The sequence below is a fragment of the Eschscholzia californica genome, unplaced genomic scaffold, assembly GCF_041429995.1.
Source record: "Eschscholzia californica isolate CP2 unplaced genomic scaffold, dmEscCali1.0.p SCAF_3, whole genome shotgun sequence".
NCBI lineage: Eukaryota > Viridiplantae > Streptophyta > Magnoliopsida > Ranunculales > Papaveraceae > Eschscholzia > Eschscholzia californica.
In genome coordinates, this window is record NW_028238420.1 from 25,812,649 (window position 1) to 25,827,281 (window position 14,633).

Sequence of the window (14,633 nt, forward strand, 5' to 3'; positions counted from 1 at the left end):
GGAGTTGAAGATGCCTCCACTTAGTGATGGAATGGCTATGAAAAACCATCTGAAATTGTGGGCTCATGCTGTTGCCTGCACTGTCCGATAAACTTAAGCACTCTTGGCTATCTCCAACTGATAATCTTTAACTTTCTATTTGTTCTTGTAATTGGGAACAAAGATGAAGATCCTAATTCTATTCTTTCTTACAATTCTTTAATTTAATTTAACTTTTTTGGTTAGGGTTTGTTAACAGGGGTGTCAATGGTGGAATAGAAATATCTGTAACTAACCAATGATATGATCCAATAAAAAGTAGATTTTTATTTAATTTTCTTTCTCAAGCTTTCTGATTTGCTTTCATGATGTGATTTTACAAACAAAAGTGAAAGTCAGTCCTGAACAATTAGGGATTTAATCTAGTTTTCTTTCTTAGGGTTTCCTAATTGAGTTCACTGGAAGCTGCAAAAGAGTATTTGACCAAGAACTAAGCAAGAGAATTGTATGATTTAGGTATAATTTTCGAGTCTCTTGATGTCATTACATTATGGTAATTTTGGTAAAGTCACATTAATATAGACATGGGATGGGATTTTACATATGTTACATGATATAGAGCTTCATTACTATATTGGACAGCTAATACTTACACTTTATTAAGAATCATTCTAACAAGGGTGGTTGAGAAATTACTAAAGGTTTAGTCTTTATTGGCTATTGTCTCGGGCAATTTGAAGGTTGGAGGTCTATCTGTGCCCTTCCTCGAGTATTCCCTCCATCTCCTAGCCGCAGCTGCTGCTCGCTTTGCTCGCTCCTTTGTTTCCTCTTCTGCAATCAATGTCAACAATATAATAGCATCAACTACTACTGAGCGAATGAGTATCATGTTTCTGATGGAGGACATGAGTTTTGAACAAGGACAAAACCCAATCCGTGGGACAGAGGAAGAGTGTAAATATGTAAATAACAATTCTAAATTTTTGCTGCATAATGGTGAGTAACTAATAGATGATCATAGTTACTGTGTCTGGAGCTTACCTTCAAGTTTTGGGGATCTCAACTCATAATTGATTATGGTACTCAACTTGGCAGGGCAATAACATGGCCTTAGCCTAGAGACAGACTCTCAAGCCCAACTACTCGTAGAGCGACTAAGATTTCAATCAGTTAAAGCCATAAATATCAGGGTCCAGGGCAAACAAGTTCACAAGTATGCACAGCCCAGCGTCCCACCCCACATACAAGGCTGAATATTTTGCTAATATTAATACAGTATAATAGTTCTTAGAGAAGCTCCTACACTAAAGTAACTGGCTAACTTGTGGTACTTCTACCTAGAACAGTCAGGAAATGAAAAATTCGTAATATTATTAAGTTGAAGAGAAAAAACGATTATTCCTTATTTTGTTATGGGAAAAAATTTCAACAACACTGGACCAATGAAAAACTTTTTCCCCTTTTTCTCTTCTAATCTAGTTTCCTAAACAACAACATAACCGGAATTATTGTGTATCATGTGCAAGACCGACCAATCTAGAAAATCAGGGCAGAAATATAACATGTAGATCTATGTTAAATAGTTGCTGACTAAATGCAGAATAAGAATAAACAGTTGAAATTAATTTGATTGACAGAGAAGTCAAAGATATAAAACAAGAACAAAATGTACTTGAATTGTAAATTGAACAATCGTGGTACCTGAAGTTTCATAGTTTTTAGCCTTTCCCCACAGGTCACTCCAGTATGATTCCGATTTATCAGTGTCTTTTTTATTCATCATTCTTATTTTGGCCATCTCCTGCATTAAAGGTTATAGAATTCTAAAAATGAAAACTTCTCTATATGCATAAAATGCTTAGCTTATACTACTGATGCATGATTTGTAAATAAAAATGTGTCTGGGACACTAATATCCTACTAGTTTGATGTTATCGCAATAAACTAAAGGTACAGAATGAAGACTGATATGTCAAAGTAGGTATGAATCCAGTAAAGAATAGACAAATGAGACTGATACTAGTTTTAAATCCTATAATGAATGCTAAGCTATTAATTCACAAAGGTTAGATTTGCATACCAGGACTTTGGATTGGCGCTTTTGCCACCGAGAGCTTGCCTGTCACATTGGAAATTAATTGCTTTTCGTTATGCTACAGGTGAAAAGCATAACCCAGAAAATCATCTAAAACTGAATATCTAAAAGGCCTCTGAAGCAAGCCAATCCAATTAAGAAAGTATTGAGCATAAGTTCATCCCAACGCAAAAATATGTCTTGTGCTACTTAAAAGTGTGTTGGTACTTCGTGCCATATCAAACACTCTGAATTTGGTACTTCCTTACCATGGTTTTTGACTCTGATCCGTTTTGTTCATATTCATAGAAGAGAAGTTCTAACAAGTTATAGTTTGAACATACTGCCCTTTCAATAACAATTAGACAGGATATACATCACAACCAATAAGGTGAATGAAGAACTCCCATGGGATTTGACCACAAACATTGAAGAGTCTCTTCTTTGATGTTATCATTATTTACTTTTCTTTTCATGTATTTGTTTGTTGCTTTACTAATTTATAATTATTTTTTATTTCTTAATACTATGAGGTTCATAATACTGTTAGGAGAGTAATTAAGAACAATGTTATCTAGTACGCGGATTGCTCCGATTTTGGGGTACCGGTACGCGGTACGCTACCATGTGAGTATCGGGTACACTAGGGGTATACCTCCTCGGTACACCATTTTCTATCGCAGTACGTTTTCGACTATTTTCCTAGGCAATATATACTCTTTATGATGCATTTATAATAGATACACCTACTCCCAATCTAACAAGTTAATTATAAAAGTTCTTGTAGTTAAAGTACCCAACTAATCGAGTTTATAGATTTTTACAATGAGTTCGGGTTAATTTAGGCTAAATATTCCGGTAAGCTAATTTTGCATACTGGATCACAAACCCACCCAAGAAGGGCATGGGGTATCGGGAACGCGGTACGCAATAACATTGTTGAGTAAGTTAACTTATCTTATGCCCAAAACGAGTCCTACTGTAAAATCTTGGATCCCAAATTTTACTAACTTTAGTATGTTCAGAATAGTTTTCTATAAAAAAAAAAGAACATATGCCACCATGTTATGCATGAAAGAGCTCCTACTATGAATTTTAAATTGGATTAAATGACTTTGTTGAAGCTATTTGAAGATTTATGAATTTCAACTATGTACAATTCTAGTTGTGTTTTATCTATATTCTAAAGGTCGAAAACCTCTGGTTAATCTTCCGCCAACAAAATGTGTTTTATCTTTATTTTTATGATTGTAAACCTCCATTGAAGCTTCTATCACGCGTTTACATCAATCAGGGTCACTTACTAGCAATTATCGCAGATGAAACAAGTGATGCCACATGCAGTTAGTTATAAGACATGGATTTTATTGTTTGAACATAATGAATCAGAACAAATATTTGATTAACAGTGTAGCTATAAAGGCCCGCAAAACATTTTACTTCTCATTTTTATACAAATCAATGATGTTATAATTTAAAACCAATGTTCTCACGACACTTTGACTCTGGCACTTCTTTTATACCTTTCCCTAGGAATGACATGTTTACGGAGGATAAAAATCAAAACATGTTGATTCCCTCCCCTCAATTAGTTCAGAATAGTAAAGGTAAAAAAAAAAAATCAATGAACTTGATCCACAGTCCGGAGGCTAAAGAAGTTTGGGATGCCTGAAACCTTAGACAGGAGCCTAATCTAATGGAAGAGCCTGAAGTTCCTGAGCAAAGGGAGGGAATTGTGGAACATAATTCCTCATGCTATAGTATGGAGGATTTGGAAGGATAGAAACATCATATTTTGGGACAAAGCAAGCGATAAGAAGAAACAGTCGCTAACATACAAGACACCATATGCCACTGTCGTGGACAGCTGCAATAGGCTAATATTGTATTCTTTTCAGATTTAGTTTAAAACCTGGAAGCATTTAGTACAACTTTGCAATTTGGGGGTTTTCAGCTCGTTCTTTGTAATCAGGGTTCGTCTTTTATAAAGACCCGGTGGCTTTGTATGAATTTCTTTTTATTCAATCAAATTGTTCAGAAAAACAAGTCTGAGTCATCAGTCAATCCTGATAAAAGGATATAACAACAAGAACAGACCTGATAAAACCACTTCCATACAAAACTAATATTTATAGTCAATATCGGAACAAATGTGGTCTTACCATTCTGAAAACATCAGAAGAGGCTCCCATCCCAGCAAGCATCAGCGCGACCTAGTCATATAAAGTTCATGCTTTAGCCATGTTACCCTTAGCTATAATAAAATGCATATGAAAAATACTGAAAGCCTTCACCAATGTAATTTCCTTTCCTAATAATTGCTTGTGATCCAAGTGAAAACCTAACTGCAGTTACTAGTAATTGCTTAAGCGAATACGAGAGGGCATGTACCAGAACAGAAACACCTAATGGATATAATCATGTCACAATATTTTCAATAAGAAGGTTCGCGTAGTTTTTAGGAGCAAAATCTGATTCTCATTGCTTGTCATGAAGCTCCTGATTTCTAAACATGTCTTACTATGCTCCAGCAGCAACAAAATACTAAAAACAAGAAAGAGGAAGATTTTTTTTCTCTTTTTTCTTGGTTAATAGAGTTTTAGTTTATTAAGGAGGTATGGGCATAAAAATCTAGTGATACAAAAAAAATCAGGACATCCAAATCAATAATCATCAGTCATTTCAAGACACGAATAAGACTATGCTAACTAAGCCGAGTTCTTCCTTCTCTCCTTTATTTTTCGTACTTCAGCTTTACTTCTTATTTTTGGGCACGTAGAAGTTCTGGGGTTAAAATTCTAACATGAATCTTGGACCTTGGAATTTTTATAAATATAATATCTTTACTGTTAATCATGTCCACCTCTAGTACTAGTGCTTTTCATCTTTCCAGTTGTTTAGGAATTTGACTGTCCCGCTTTAGTGATGCAATGAAGTGATTTTGCGGTTCAGGCGTACACTATCCTGCCTCCCACTCTCTCAGGGACCACTCTCCTCTTCAAGCACTCTAAAAATAGTTGATCTTCTATAGCAGCAGTGTCATTCTAAAGTTTCGAGAAGTCTGACCGTGTTTCGTTGTTTTATTTTGCCTCTAATCTTTTGAAGACTATTGAGTTTTCGTGTTAAGTGGAGTGGAGAGAGCATTGAGTAGGTTCCTTACTCTAGATAAGAAGAAAAAGAACACACTAAGCATTATGGTGTAGAAGCGGTTATAAATCCTTTCTCCAGGCCATTATTTTTGGAAAATCAAAATAATTTTTCCACTTCCTCAAGAAAACCTAATATTTTACCAAACCTACTAAAACATATTACGGAATAACTTAAATCATATAAAGTAAATATGAAGTTCATTAGTATAAACTCTAACTTAATTCAAAATAGAAAAATTAAACAAAAATTTGAAACAATGGATGGATAAAATAGGCATCTTACATTTACTCTTTCTACCCGCCGCATTTCATCTTCAAGTAAAGATACTTGAGCAGCAGAAGTCCAATGAATGCAGTCAACTGGGCTGATAAAGCAGAAGATTAAGTTAATCACTTGCAAGGTTTTCACATACACATATGTTCTAACATTCTAACTAAACTGTTGATCCCTGTCGTGAACATGCCGCATTAGCTCAAATTGAAAGCAGTCGAAGTAACACAGGGGTGATCTAATGCATTAGCACTAGACTTGGCTAACGTGTATCAAACTTTCCAGTGGACAAACAGAACCATTAAAAGTTGCACAAGAAAAACAGGCATAACATAACTGCTAGATTTGCACACCGGTCTGGTTCCGAGTTTCGAGAAGATATATTAATTGTTTGATTTTTCAGGTCAGGACTACATCTGCTGAACATGTTAGCAATTATGCAGAAGGATTATGATCTCTGCAATGAAATTCCTATAAATAACATCGTGAGAAGAAAGGCAAACTGCGTGATATGGGTTCACTGTCTCTTCACTATGTTAATGCTATGTGGCACTGACCATAGATACCCTTTTTTTACCACTCAGATCCTTAAATACTAAGGAGCTCGTGTTGGAAACTTTGTTTACTGGACCTAAAGTGACATTTTGTACAGGCATCTTGTGTGATCTTGCAAGCAATCGTACTCGGAACATAAAATACAGCCTAGGTCAACGTGTTAGGTTTATAATGCAACAATGGTTGATCTAAACGTTAAAAAACAGTAAGTTTATAAAGGAACTAATAACTAAGACGATAAACAAGACATGTGTGACTCATCCACACAATAGATTTTTTTCCAGCCACCATATCCAACACCTCATACTGTATATCCATGTTGCATAGCTTTAGTGCCATTAAGAATTTATTCTCACACTCATACAACTTATGAGGTAAACTGAGACTAAGCGATGAGACATGTCAAATGATGAACATAATGAGATGCCTTCATCAATTCCACAGCAGGGAAACTAGTTAAAGATCTCCAGAAGTTGCGCCAAAATAGTTAATAAATGGATATTTACGATTCATCATTAAATAATTGTGCCAATTTCTTTGTGAATGGATATTATGGATTCATATAGTAGTCATATAGACATAGTATATTGTCTACTGATTTCCTGTCAAGAACAAAATTCGCCAAAAAGTAGTTGATTAACATTACACTATATATCTTCTAATTTTATTTACGTGAACTATAAAACTAAGGAAGACCTCTAAAAAAAAAAAAACACCGTGATCGTAGCTCAGTACAGCTAAATCCTGGACTTACCAGCTATCAATAGCCTGCTGAACCAACTCAGGATCCCCATATTGTTTGCAAACTCTAGCTCTCCCGAAATCTTCCTCGATTTCAAATACATCTGAAGCTACATTTGCGCAATTTTTGCAACCTGCGTACAAGGAGTATCAGACAATGATTTATAATCCATGTTCAGGATCTGTAACTGGAAGCACATAGAACATCTTATCCATCACACCAAGTAAGAAACATGGATTTCTATTTTTAATCATCAATAATGAAATCCAATGCAGGAGAAAATGAAAAGCTCCAGTGGTATTTGGTTGATACCAATGATATATGTTTCAAATGTATTTAATGCAAATAAAGTAATAGATGGAAACTAATCAACTACATATGTTATTCTACTATTAGGTAATTGATAGACGATGCAGACACTACATTTTCCATGGAAGCGTCGCATTGACAATAAAAACACAGGGTACTTTAACAATTGCTTTTGCCCCGCCAATTCCAAAAAATATGGCTATTAAAAATTGTTAAGCTAAAAAGAGAGGGCAATGTTAGTTGATATTAGAACCAATTCATACCTATGCAACTAAACTCATCAACAAATGCATGATCTTTCACACTGGTGTCATCCAAGAAAGGGTTTATTGCTGTCAATGCATATCCATGAATTTCATCATAAACTCTACGTTGCACGGGATCGCTAAGCACCTGCAAGATGATACTTATTTACTGTATTGGAAATAATAATTATAGAAGTACACCACCCAAACCCACCAATATGCTCACTGAAATTGCAGAGAAAACATATATAGCGTACTATCTTAGTAAGACGAGAGTCTGTGCTGCCATTAGTTATTTTTAGTTATGTAGAAAATGCAATACACGTGTATCCTCATACACCCCGCAACTTAACGCGATTAAAGGCGTGAGCTGAGGAATCAATCGAGAAATGGGTCGAACCTGATTAACAAATACATGCATTTAACACTCGTAAGTCGTAACTCCATGGGGAAAAAGATCTGATCAATCTCCACATATTTTCTTTGAAACAATACTATTAATACATCAAAATTATATTAAATTCCTGAGCATGCTTTCCTCTTGCTTGGTTCATGTTCCTCCGGATTCACCTCAAAACAACAAAGCTTAGTGGAGCGGGGGTGCAATTATGATCAATTAATGTGTCAATAATATTTCCCAAATGACCCCCTATTTTATGACCAGCTTCCCGTGTAGCCCCTTAGTTTATCGAAAATACACTGATAGCCCCTTTTTGACGTTACAGTAAAACGCCTTCAAAGTCAGATTTTCTATTCCAGAGTAAAGCTAACCTCGTAAACGTCATTGATGAACATGCAGAAGTTTGTGGTCTCTGGATCATTTCCACTCAAATCTGGATGACAAGCTTTCATGCAACTATAGTAAGCCTTCTTGATCTGCTCCGGCGTTGCATCTGGCAACTGTTTCATCCATCCAAAAGATTCAATCAAATCGAAATCTTGGCTAAACTTACTAATTTCAACTAAATTTTACAATTAATAATTCTAATTTGAATCCATTAAAGTAAGAATTCAGATGAACAGGACAGAGATTACAAGTTTAATTTTGAGAAACGAATGTTCAGGAAGTTTACCAGCCCTAAAACAGCATAATAATCATCTGCGATCGATTCATTTGAAATCGATGATGATTCTTCAGCGACTGCTCTTAATTTAAAGTCACGTCGTCTTCCACCACTTATTGCGGTGGTTGTCGTTGGTGGCCACCGGTGATTGTTGGTGGTCTTGGCTAAAATGCGCCAGGAATCGAAGAATTGTGAGGGGTTATGGAATTTGAGGGCGTCTGTACATACAGGAGTAAGTAATTGAGCCATAAAATGACGGAGAAAGAATCTAGAGAGAGAAATTTAGAGAGAGAGAAATTCAGAGAGAGTGGTATTGGTTTTATGGAAGCTGGAAACGGGAGGAGGAAAAGGAAGAGATATTTTTTGGTGTACTAGGAGGAAGTGAGGATGAGAAAATTTTGGAGGCTTTAGTGCTGACTTGGCAATCTATAAGCCACGAATCTTCCATGAATATAGAGTTTAGCTGATGAAGGTAGCGTGACACGTAAGGTCACGTGCTTGTTCGAATGGACACGTGTTTAGCATAGAATAGCTGTTCTCTCAGGCCACGTCATTCATCAATCAATTGAAATTTGGGTGTGGGGATTTCTCGTTTGAGCCGTGATTTAATGAGCTCAAGCTCATATTTCCACATATGAGCTTGAGCTCATTGACCGTCGATCTAAGAAGATCAACAAGGGCAAAAAAAATACAGCTGTAGTCCTTATTAACAAATAACTATAAGTCACACTTTATATATATAATTACATAATTGCCACCATCTTCCCATTCATCTCTCATACATTCGTCTCTTAACTTTATTTTCCTTCTCATCTCCACTGATGAAGAACATAATCCACTCTGCCTGGTGTCTGATGATCTCTCATGAACTCCTTTGAATAGTTTGAACAATCAGAAGATAATGAACTAAAAATACATCAATTACTCCATTTGGACTTCCAGGAATCGAGTCTTATTTGGGGGAAAAAGTTCTTTCTACTACTAGATCTAGTTCTAGAGAGAGAAAAAAAGTGGGGAGGGAGTAAAACAGTGTATATATCACTTGTTGATGGTGGTGGAAGGGAAATTAATGATTTTTGAACTTCGGTTCATCTGGTTTTGGATTTAGGGTTATTGTTGTTCATTATGGGCGGTGAGATCAGTAGGGTAATAATGGTGATGAGATTATTTATATCTTTAATGGTGTTGTTGTCGTTAACTTGTTATGGTCGAATTGGTATTTCAAGACAAAGAGAGATGATCTCTTTCTTCCTTGCTTCACTGTTGTACTAGGTTGCTTTTTTTTTAGGAGTTTCACATCAATGAGTTATGATTTTCCATCAATGAGTTGTGATTTTTCATAAGGGGGTTATGATTATTCATAAATTTGATTTTTCATAAATGGGTAGTAGTTTTTCATCAATGGGTTATGAGTATTTGATTCCTAAGTTTCTTCTGATTATGTTTTTTGAGTATTTGATTCCTAAATTTCTCCAAACCACACGATTCAGGTCTGATTACTTTCTCTCTCTAAAAAAAACCCTTACTTTTTGTTCCAGTTCTCTTGATTTAATGGTTTGTTTTTGAAGAATTTTAATGGGTTTTTCCAGATTATACCATTTTATAATCAATTGTCAATAAAGAGTATTTGAGGTTTAAATGATGATGATGATGATGATGAAGAAAAGAGAAGTAGGGCGAAGGAGGCAAAGGATGATGGAGAGTGGGATCGAGCATATGGAACGGAAAAGATGGTGGCAGTTCTGTAATTAAATGTACAAAGTGTGTCTTATAATTAATTGTCAATAAAGAGTACAATTGTGCTTTTTCTTTATCTCGTCGATCTAGAAAGATCAACGGTCAATGAGCTCGAGCTCATATAGGATATATGAGCTCGAGCTCATTGAATCACGCCTCTTCTCGTTTTGCCCTCACATTGTCAGTAGTTTGTTAGTTTGGCCCTCGGCCAATGATATAATATAGTGTTGATTGGTTACTTCAACTTGTTAACCAATCATTCAACTTTGATACCATCTTTGGGAAACGAAAAAAAATAGAGAAAAATTTACTCCGAAAAAATTTTTCACCAAGAAACACTATCTTCATGATATTTTTCGCATTTTCTATTGTTCGGTTTGTTAAGAGAAAAGAATTTAGGGTCCGTGGGTATATAGACCAAAATAATATTCAAAAAAGGTTTATGATCCAATCTTCCCAAAACATGGATATTTAGTCCTTTTACATTATGGACATAATAACCCATTCTTTATGAGAGAACTACCGTCCATGTCCCTCTTACAAAAATCACGGGATTTTTAATTTTCCAGGGTGAATTTGAAATGTTTCTAATGTGGGCGTGATTTAGGGGATTTAAAGCAACTAACGTATAAATCCGAAATTGATTTTTCTCTATCTTCTAACCGTTTTGGAAAGCAAATTTATTTCCAAATCAATTCAAAACAAAAATCGTAACCAAATCAATTTTATCTCTCTTTACAGATTTAGAAACCAAATCAATTTTCTCTCTCTTACTATGTAAATTTTTTTCGATTCAAATCAATTTTCTCTCACTTAACTTTCAGATTTGGAAATAGTATATTTTCTAGGATCAATTTAGCGTGATTTGGGGGTTAATATACAAAACATATATATCACTTTCCCTCACTTAACTTTCAGTTTTGGAAATAGTATATTTTTTTGGGAACATTAAAGCAACAAATGTTTTCGTTTTTACTTATACGTAAATACACATAGAATACAAATTATAAAACAAATACGTAAATTATGTATTAATTATGACGAGGAAACCATCATTTGTCAAGTATACAACATAATTTATCAAATGTATGTGGGTCTTGTTCAATAAATTACACATAATTTCTTTTACATTACATATAATTTCTTTTGCATTATACATCCTTTACATTCTGTTACAAAAAAAAGTACAAAATCTTCTTTGGTTCAAAAATGGTGCCCATCCATGTACTCTCCATTAGTTTCGTTGACTCACTTTGATTTGATGATTCTCTTTGAAATTTCATCTGGTATATCAAATCTACACACATAAATACACATACATTAAAGAAAAAAACTCATATATTGTATTATAAACTACATGTACAGTTTCGTAAATTATATATAATGTTTGTCAAATTTTGACAACATTTGAAGGTTTGGAGTAGTTTGGTAAACTTATCAAGGCTACTGTTTTGGGTGAAAAGTACACGTAATGGTAAATAAATGATACATAATTTATGTGCACTTATACGTAAATTATATACATAATGGTTAGAACATGAAGATATACGTAAATTATATATACTTTATTGCAAAGTACACGAGATTTGATAGTAAAACGAAGTATTTCTACTAATGAAATGAGTACTGTTTCGATGTTAAAGCACGGGTAATGTTCTTTAAATTACTCATAATTTACTATAAATTGTGGTAATTTACGATACAGTACATGTATTGTAAATTCTGTTATGAGTAACCGTACGAAAGAACAAATGTTTCATAAATCCGTACGGATTGAAAACTAGATCTGAAGAAAAAAAATGAGAATATCATTAAGCTTAAACTACAAATCTAAAGATATCTGCTATGATGATTGATTGTTATAATGTCAAACTCGAGTTGAAGGATTAAACATCAAGATCAAAAACATAAATGAAATTTTAAGAGAGAGAAAGAAAATAAACATCAAACATTCGATTGATGATTGATAATCTGATCTCACGAAATATCAGAAACAACAGAAGATTAAACATAGATCTAAAGAAATATGATATTATCACTGGATGCAAACATAACATACTAACTTTGAAGGAATCATTGAATAAGGAATAAACATAAAGATCTTAAACAGTTATGAAAATTTTAGGGTTTTAGTTATGAATCATTGAATAAGGAATAAACATAAAGATCTAAAACAGTTATGAAAATTTTAGAGAGAGAAAATAAACATCATACATTCGAAGTTAATGAATTAGTAAACAGATCTTAAAGATATGTATCATAAATCTGATACGTTTTATAATAGAGCGAAATAATTAGGATTTAGTTATAAGAAGAAATATTAGATACTAACAATGGTGTTTATAAAGATTTCGAAAGTATTAGACCTGGTAAATGATGAATTTGGACAGCAATATAATGTAGAAAAAGAAGATTTTCTGAGTTTAATGGAGGTTTGTCAACTAAATCGGGTTTAGAGAGATCAAATACAGAGTTTCCGTTACTGAATATAATGAAGATATTCTTACTTTGAATGGAAACGTGATTGGAGAGAAATATGGGAGATAATAATGAAGATATCCTTACTTTGAATAGAAACATGATTGGAGAGAAATATGGAAAATAAATATGGAAAAAGATATGCATAGATTTCGAAGATAAATCAGTTATAAAATATGGAAAGGTTAAATTAGGGATTATGAAATAATATTTATTCTAGAGATTTGTGTTTTCTCTCTAGATGAGACCAAATGGACTAGATATCCATTTATATTATTTTTTTGGTTTTAAAACCTTTTATAGGATTAGAGAGGAGTATATCTACTATTAGGACCCGATTTTTGGACTATAAACCCAAAAATTCAAGAATTTAATTGTCCACTATCTTCTATTTCCTTCGTGTAAATAGGTAACCAAAGAAAAGATTAAGAGAACTTATAGAGTGAAAGTACAAAGATAATGAGGCTACGTCTATCAATCAATTAATTACTTATTGTTACTTAGCTCAAATCACTATTACTTCACCATCAATCACTATTATTTCACCTTCAATCACTATCTAGAGCTCACCATGGATCCTTATCTAGGGCTTCTTCTCTTGTTCTACTTCTCAAGAGTCATGTAATCAATATTTTGTAGGTTCTGTAATCATTTTGTTCTTACAATTTGATAATACACTTTGTGTTTTTATTTCAGTTCATCCAGAAAGAAAATGAAATAATCTCAATAGAAACTCTAGTTTTATAGTGTAGTTCTTCTTTTAGAGGGAGAAAACCTACTCATAAAACTTCATTTCATTTCATATGTATATACTAGTTATAACCCGTGCCTCTAGGGCATGGACAATTGTGTCTTGCAAATCATAGAAAGTCAATGATTTTTTACCGATGAATACGAAGTACATCACATTTACAAACAATAAGACACAAAAGAACATTGGCGAACATAAGATCATAAACAAAAAATTAAGAATAAGTTGATAGTGTTTAATTCAAAAAAGTCTGAAATCGATAATTAGTTTTGGAAGCAGCATAAAAATTCACAGAAGTTTTCAGACCTTATAATGAAGGTAAAAATTCATTTTACTTTTATAAGAGGCAATTCGAATTGTTCTAAAGAATATTGATAAAAAAAATTCATTTTTATTCAAATTTAAAGAAGAAATCAAGAGAAAACTTATAACAAAGAAAATCCTGCTAAAAATTTACCGGCAAAGATATATATATATATATATATATATATATATATATATATATATATAGACGTATCTATCTATTTACATAATTTGTAAAGTCTAGTTAAAAGATTATAAGACTACCACCTAATTGACTCTTACTCATCTCAATTTTTTTTTTGAAAAGTAAAAAAGAGAATATATTTAAATCGTAAAATCAGAAAAAGAATAACAACTAACTCTTCAAAATAGATGTTTTTCATATCTTGTAGAAACGATACAAAAAGATTGAAAATCAAAACTTCAATAAAATAAATAAATTCTTCACTTTAGAAAGATTAACATAGAACGCGAAAATAAAGTAGATCGATAGAGAAAGAAATACATGTAGAGAGAAGGAGATTTACCATACAACAATTGTATTTACAATTAAATAATTCAGTAAACTTATTGAGAATGCACAATATTAATAAAAGATCTATATATACTGAATTTTATGTATTAATCATACATTACTAATTACATATTAACAAAATTAAGAAAAACTAATACTAAATCAACTAAGAAAAACTAATATTGAACCATCGACAAAAATTTTTTTTACTAACAAATGAGAAATTTAGTAAGAAAGAGGGAGATAGAAGTGTAAGAAAAAAAGATTGTAGGAGGAAAGTATATACTGTATAGAGAAAGAATTGGGAGATAAAATTCATTAATCTTCTTCTTTTATAACTGAAGACAATTATTTTTTGGAAAATTATGGAGATAGAGAGGTTATGAGAGAAATACCAAGGGTTAAGATTTTAGGGATTAAGATCTAAGGGTTATGTTTTCATAACCTAAAACACAATTAATA

General features: G+C 33.1%; 1 protein-coding gene across 1 annotated transcript; it reads right to left on the reverse strand.

Annotated features, from left to right (window-relative positions):
* Positions 1-470: 470 nt before the first annotated feature.
* On the reverse strand, positions 471-8,760 carry LOC147549201 (DNAJ heat shock N-terminal domain-containing protein). Its single transcript, XM_086670235.1, has 9 exons — positions 8,398-8,760; positions 8,096-8,224; positions 7,343-7,472; positions 6,783-6,903; positions 5,486-5,567; positions 4,216-4,266; positions 2,060-2,098; positions 1,681-1,780; positions 471-810 (listed from the first exon to the last, which is right to left on the reverse strand). Exons 1-9 carry the CDS (start codon positions 8,635-8,637, stop codon positions 683-685), a joined length of 1,020 nt encoding a protein of 339 aa, XP_086526361.1. The 5' UTR covers positions 8,638-8,760; the 3' UTR covers positions 471-682.
* Positions 8,761-14,633: the final 5,873 nt, after the last annotated feature.

Coding starts and splice junctions, on each gene's coding strand:
- LOC147549201 (XM_086670235.1), bottom strand. CDS start 8,637: ATGGCTCAATTACTTACTCCTGTATGTACAGACGCCCTCAAATTCCAT. Junction 8,225..8,397: donor ATTATGCTGTTTTAGGGCTG/GTAAACTTCCTG, acceptor TGGATGAAACAG/TTGCCAGATGCAACGCCGGA. Junction 811..1,680: donor TAAAAACTATGAAACTTCAG/GTACCACGATTG, acceptor CATTGATTGCAG/AAGAGGAAACAAAGGAGCGA.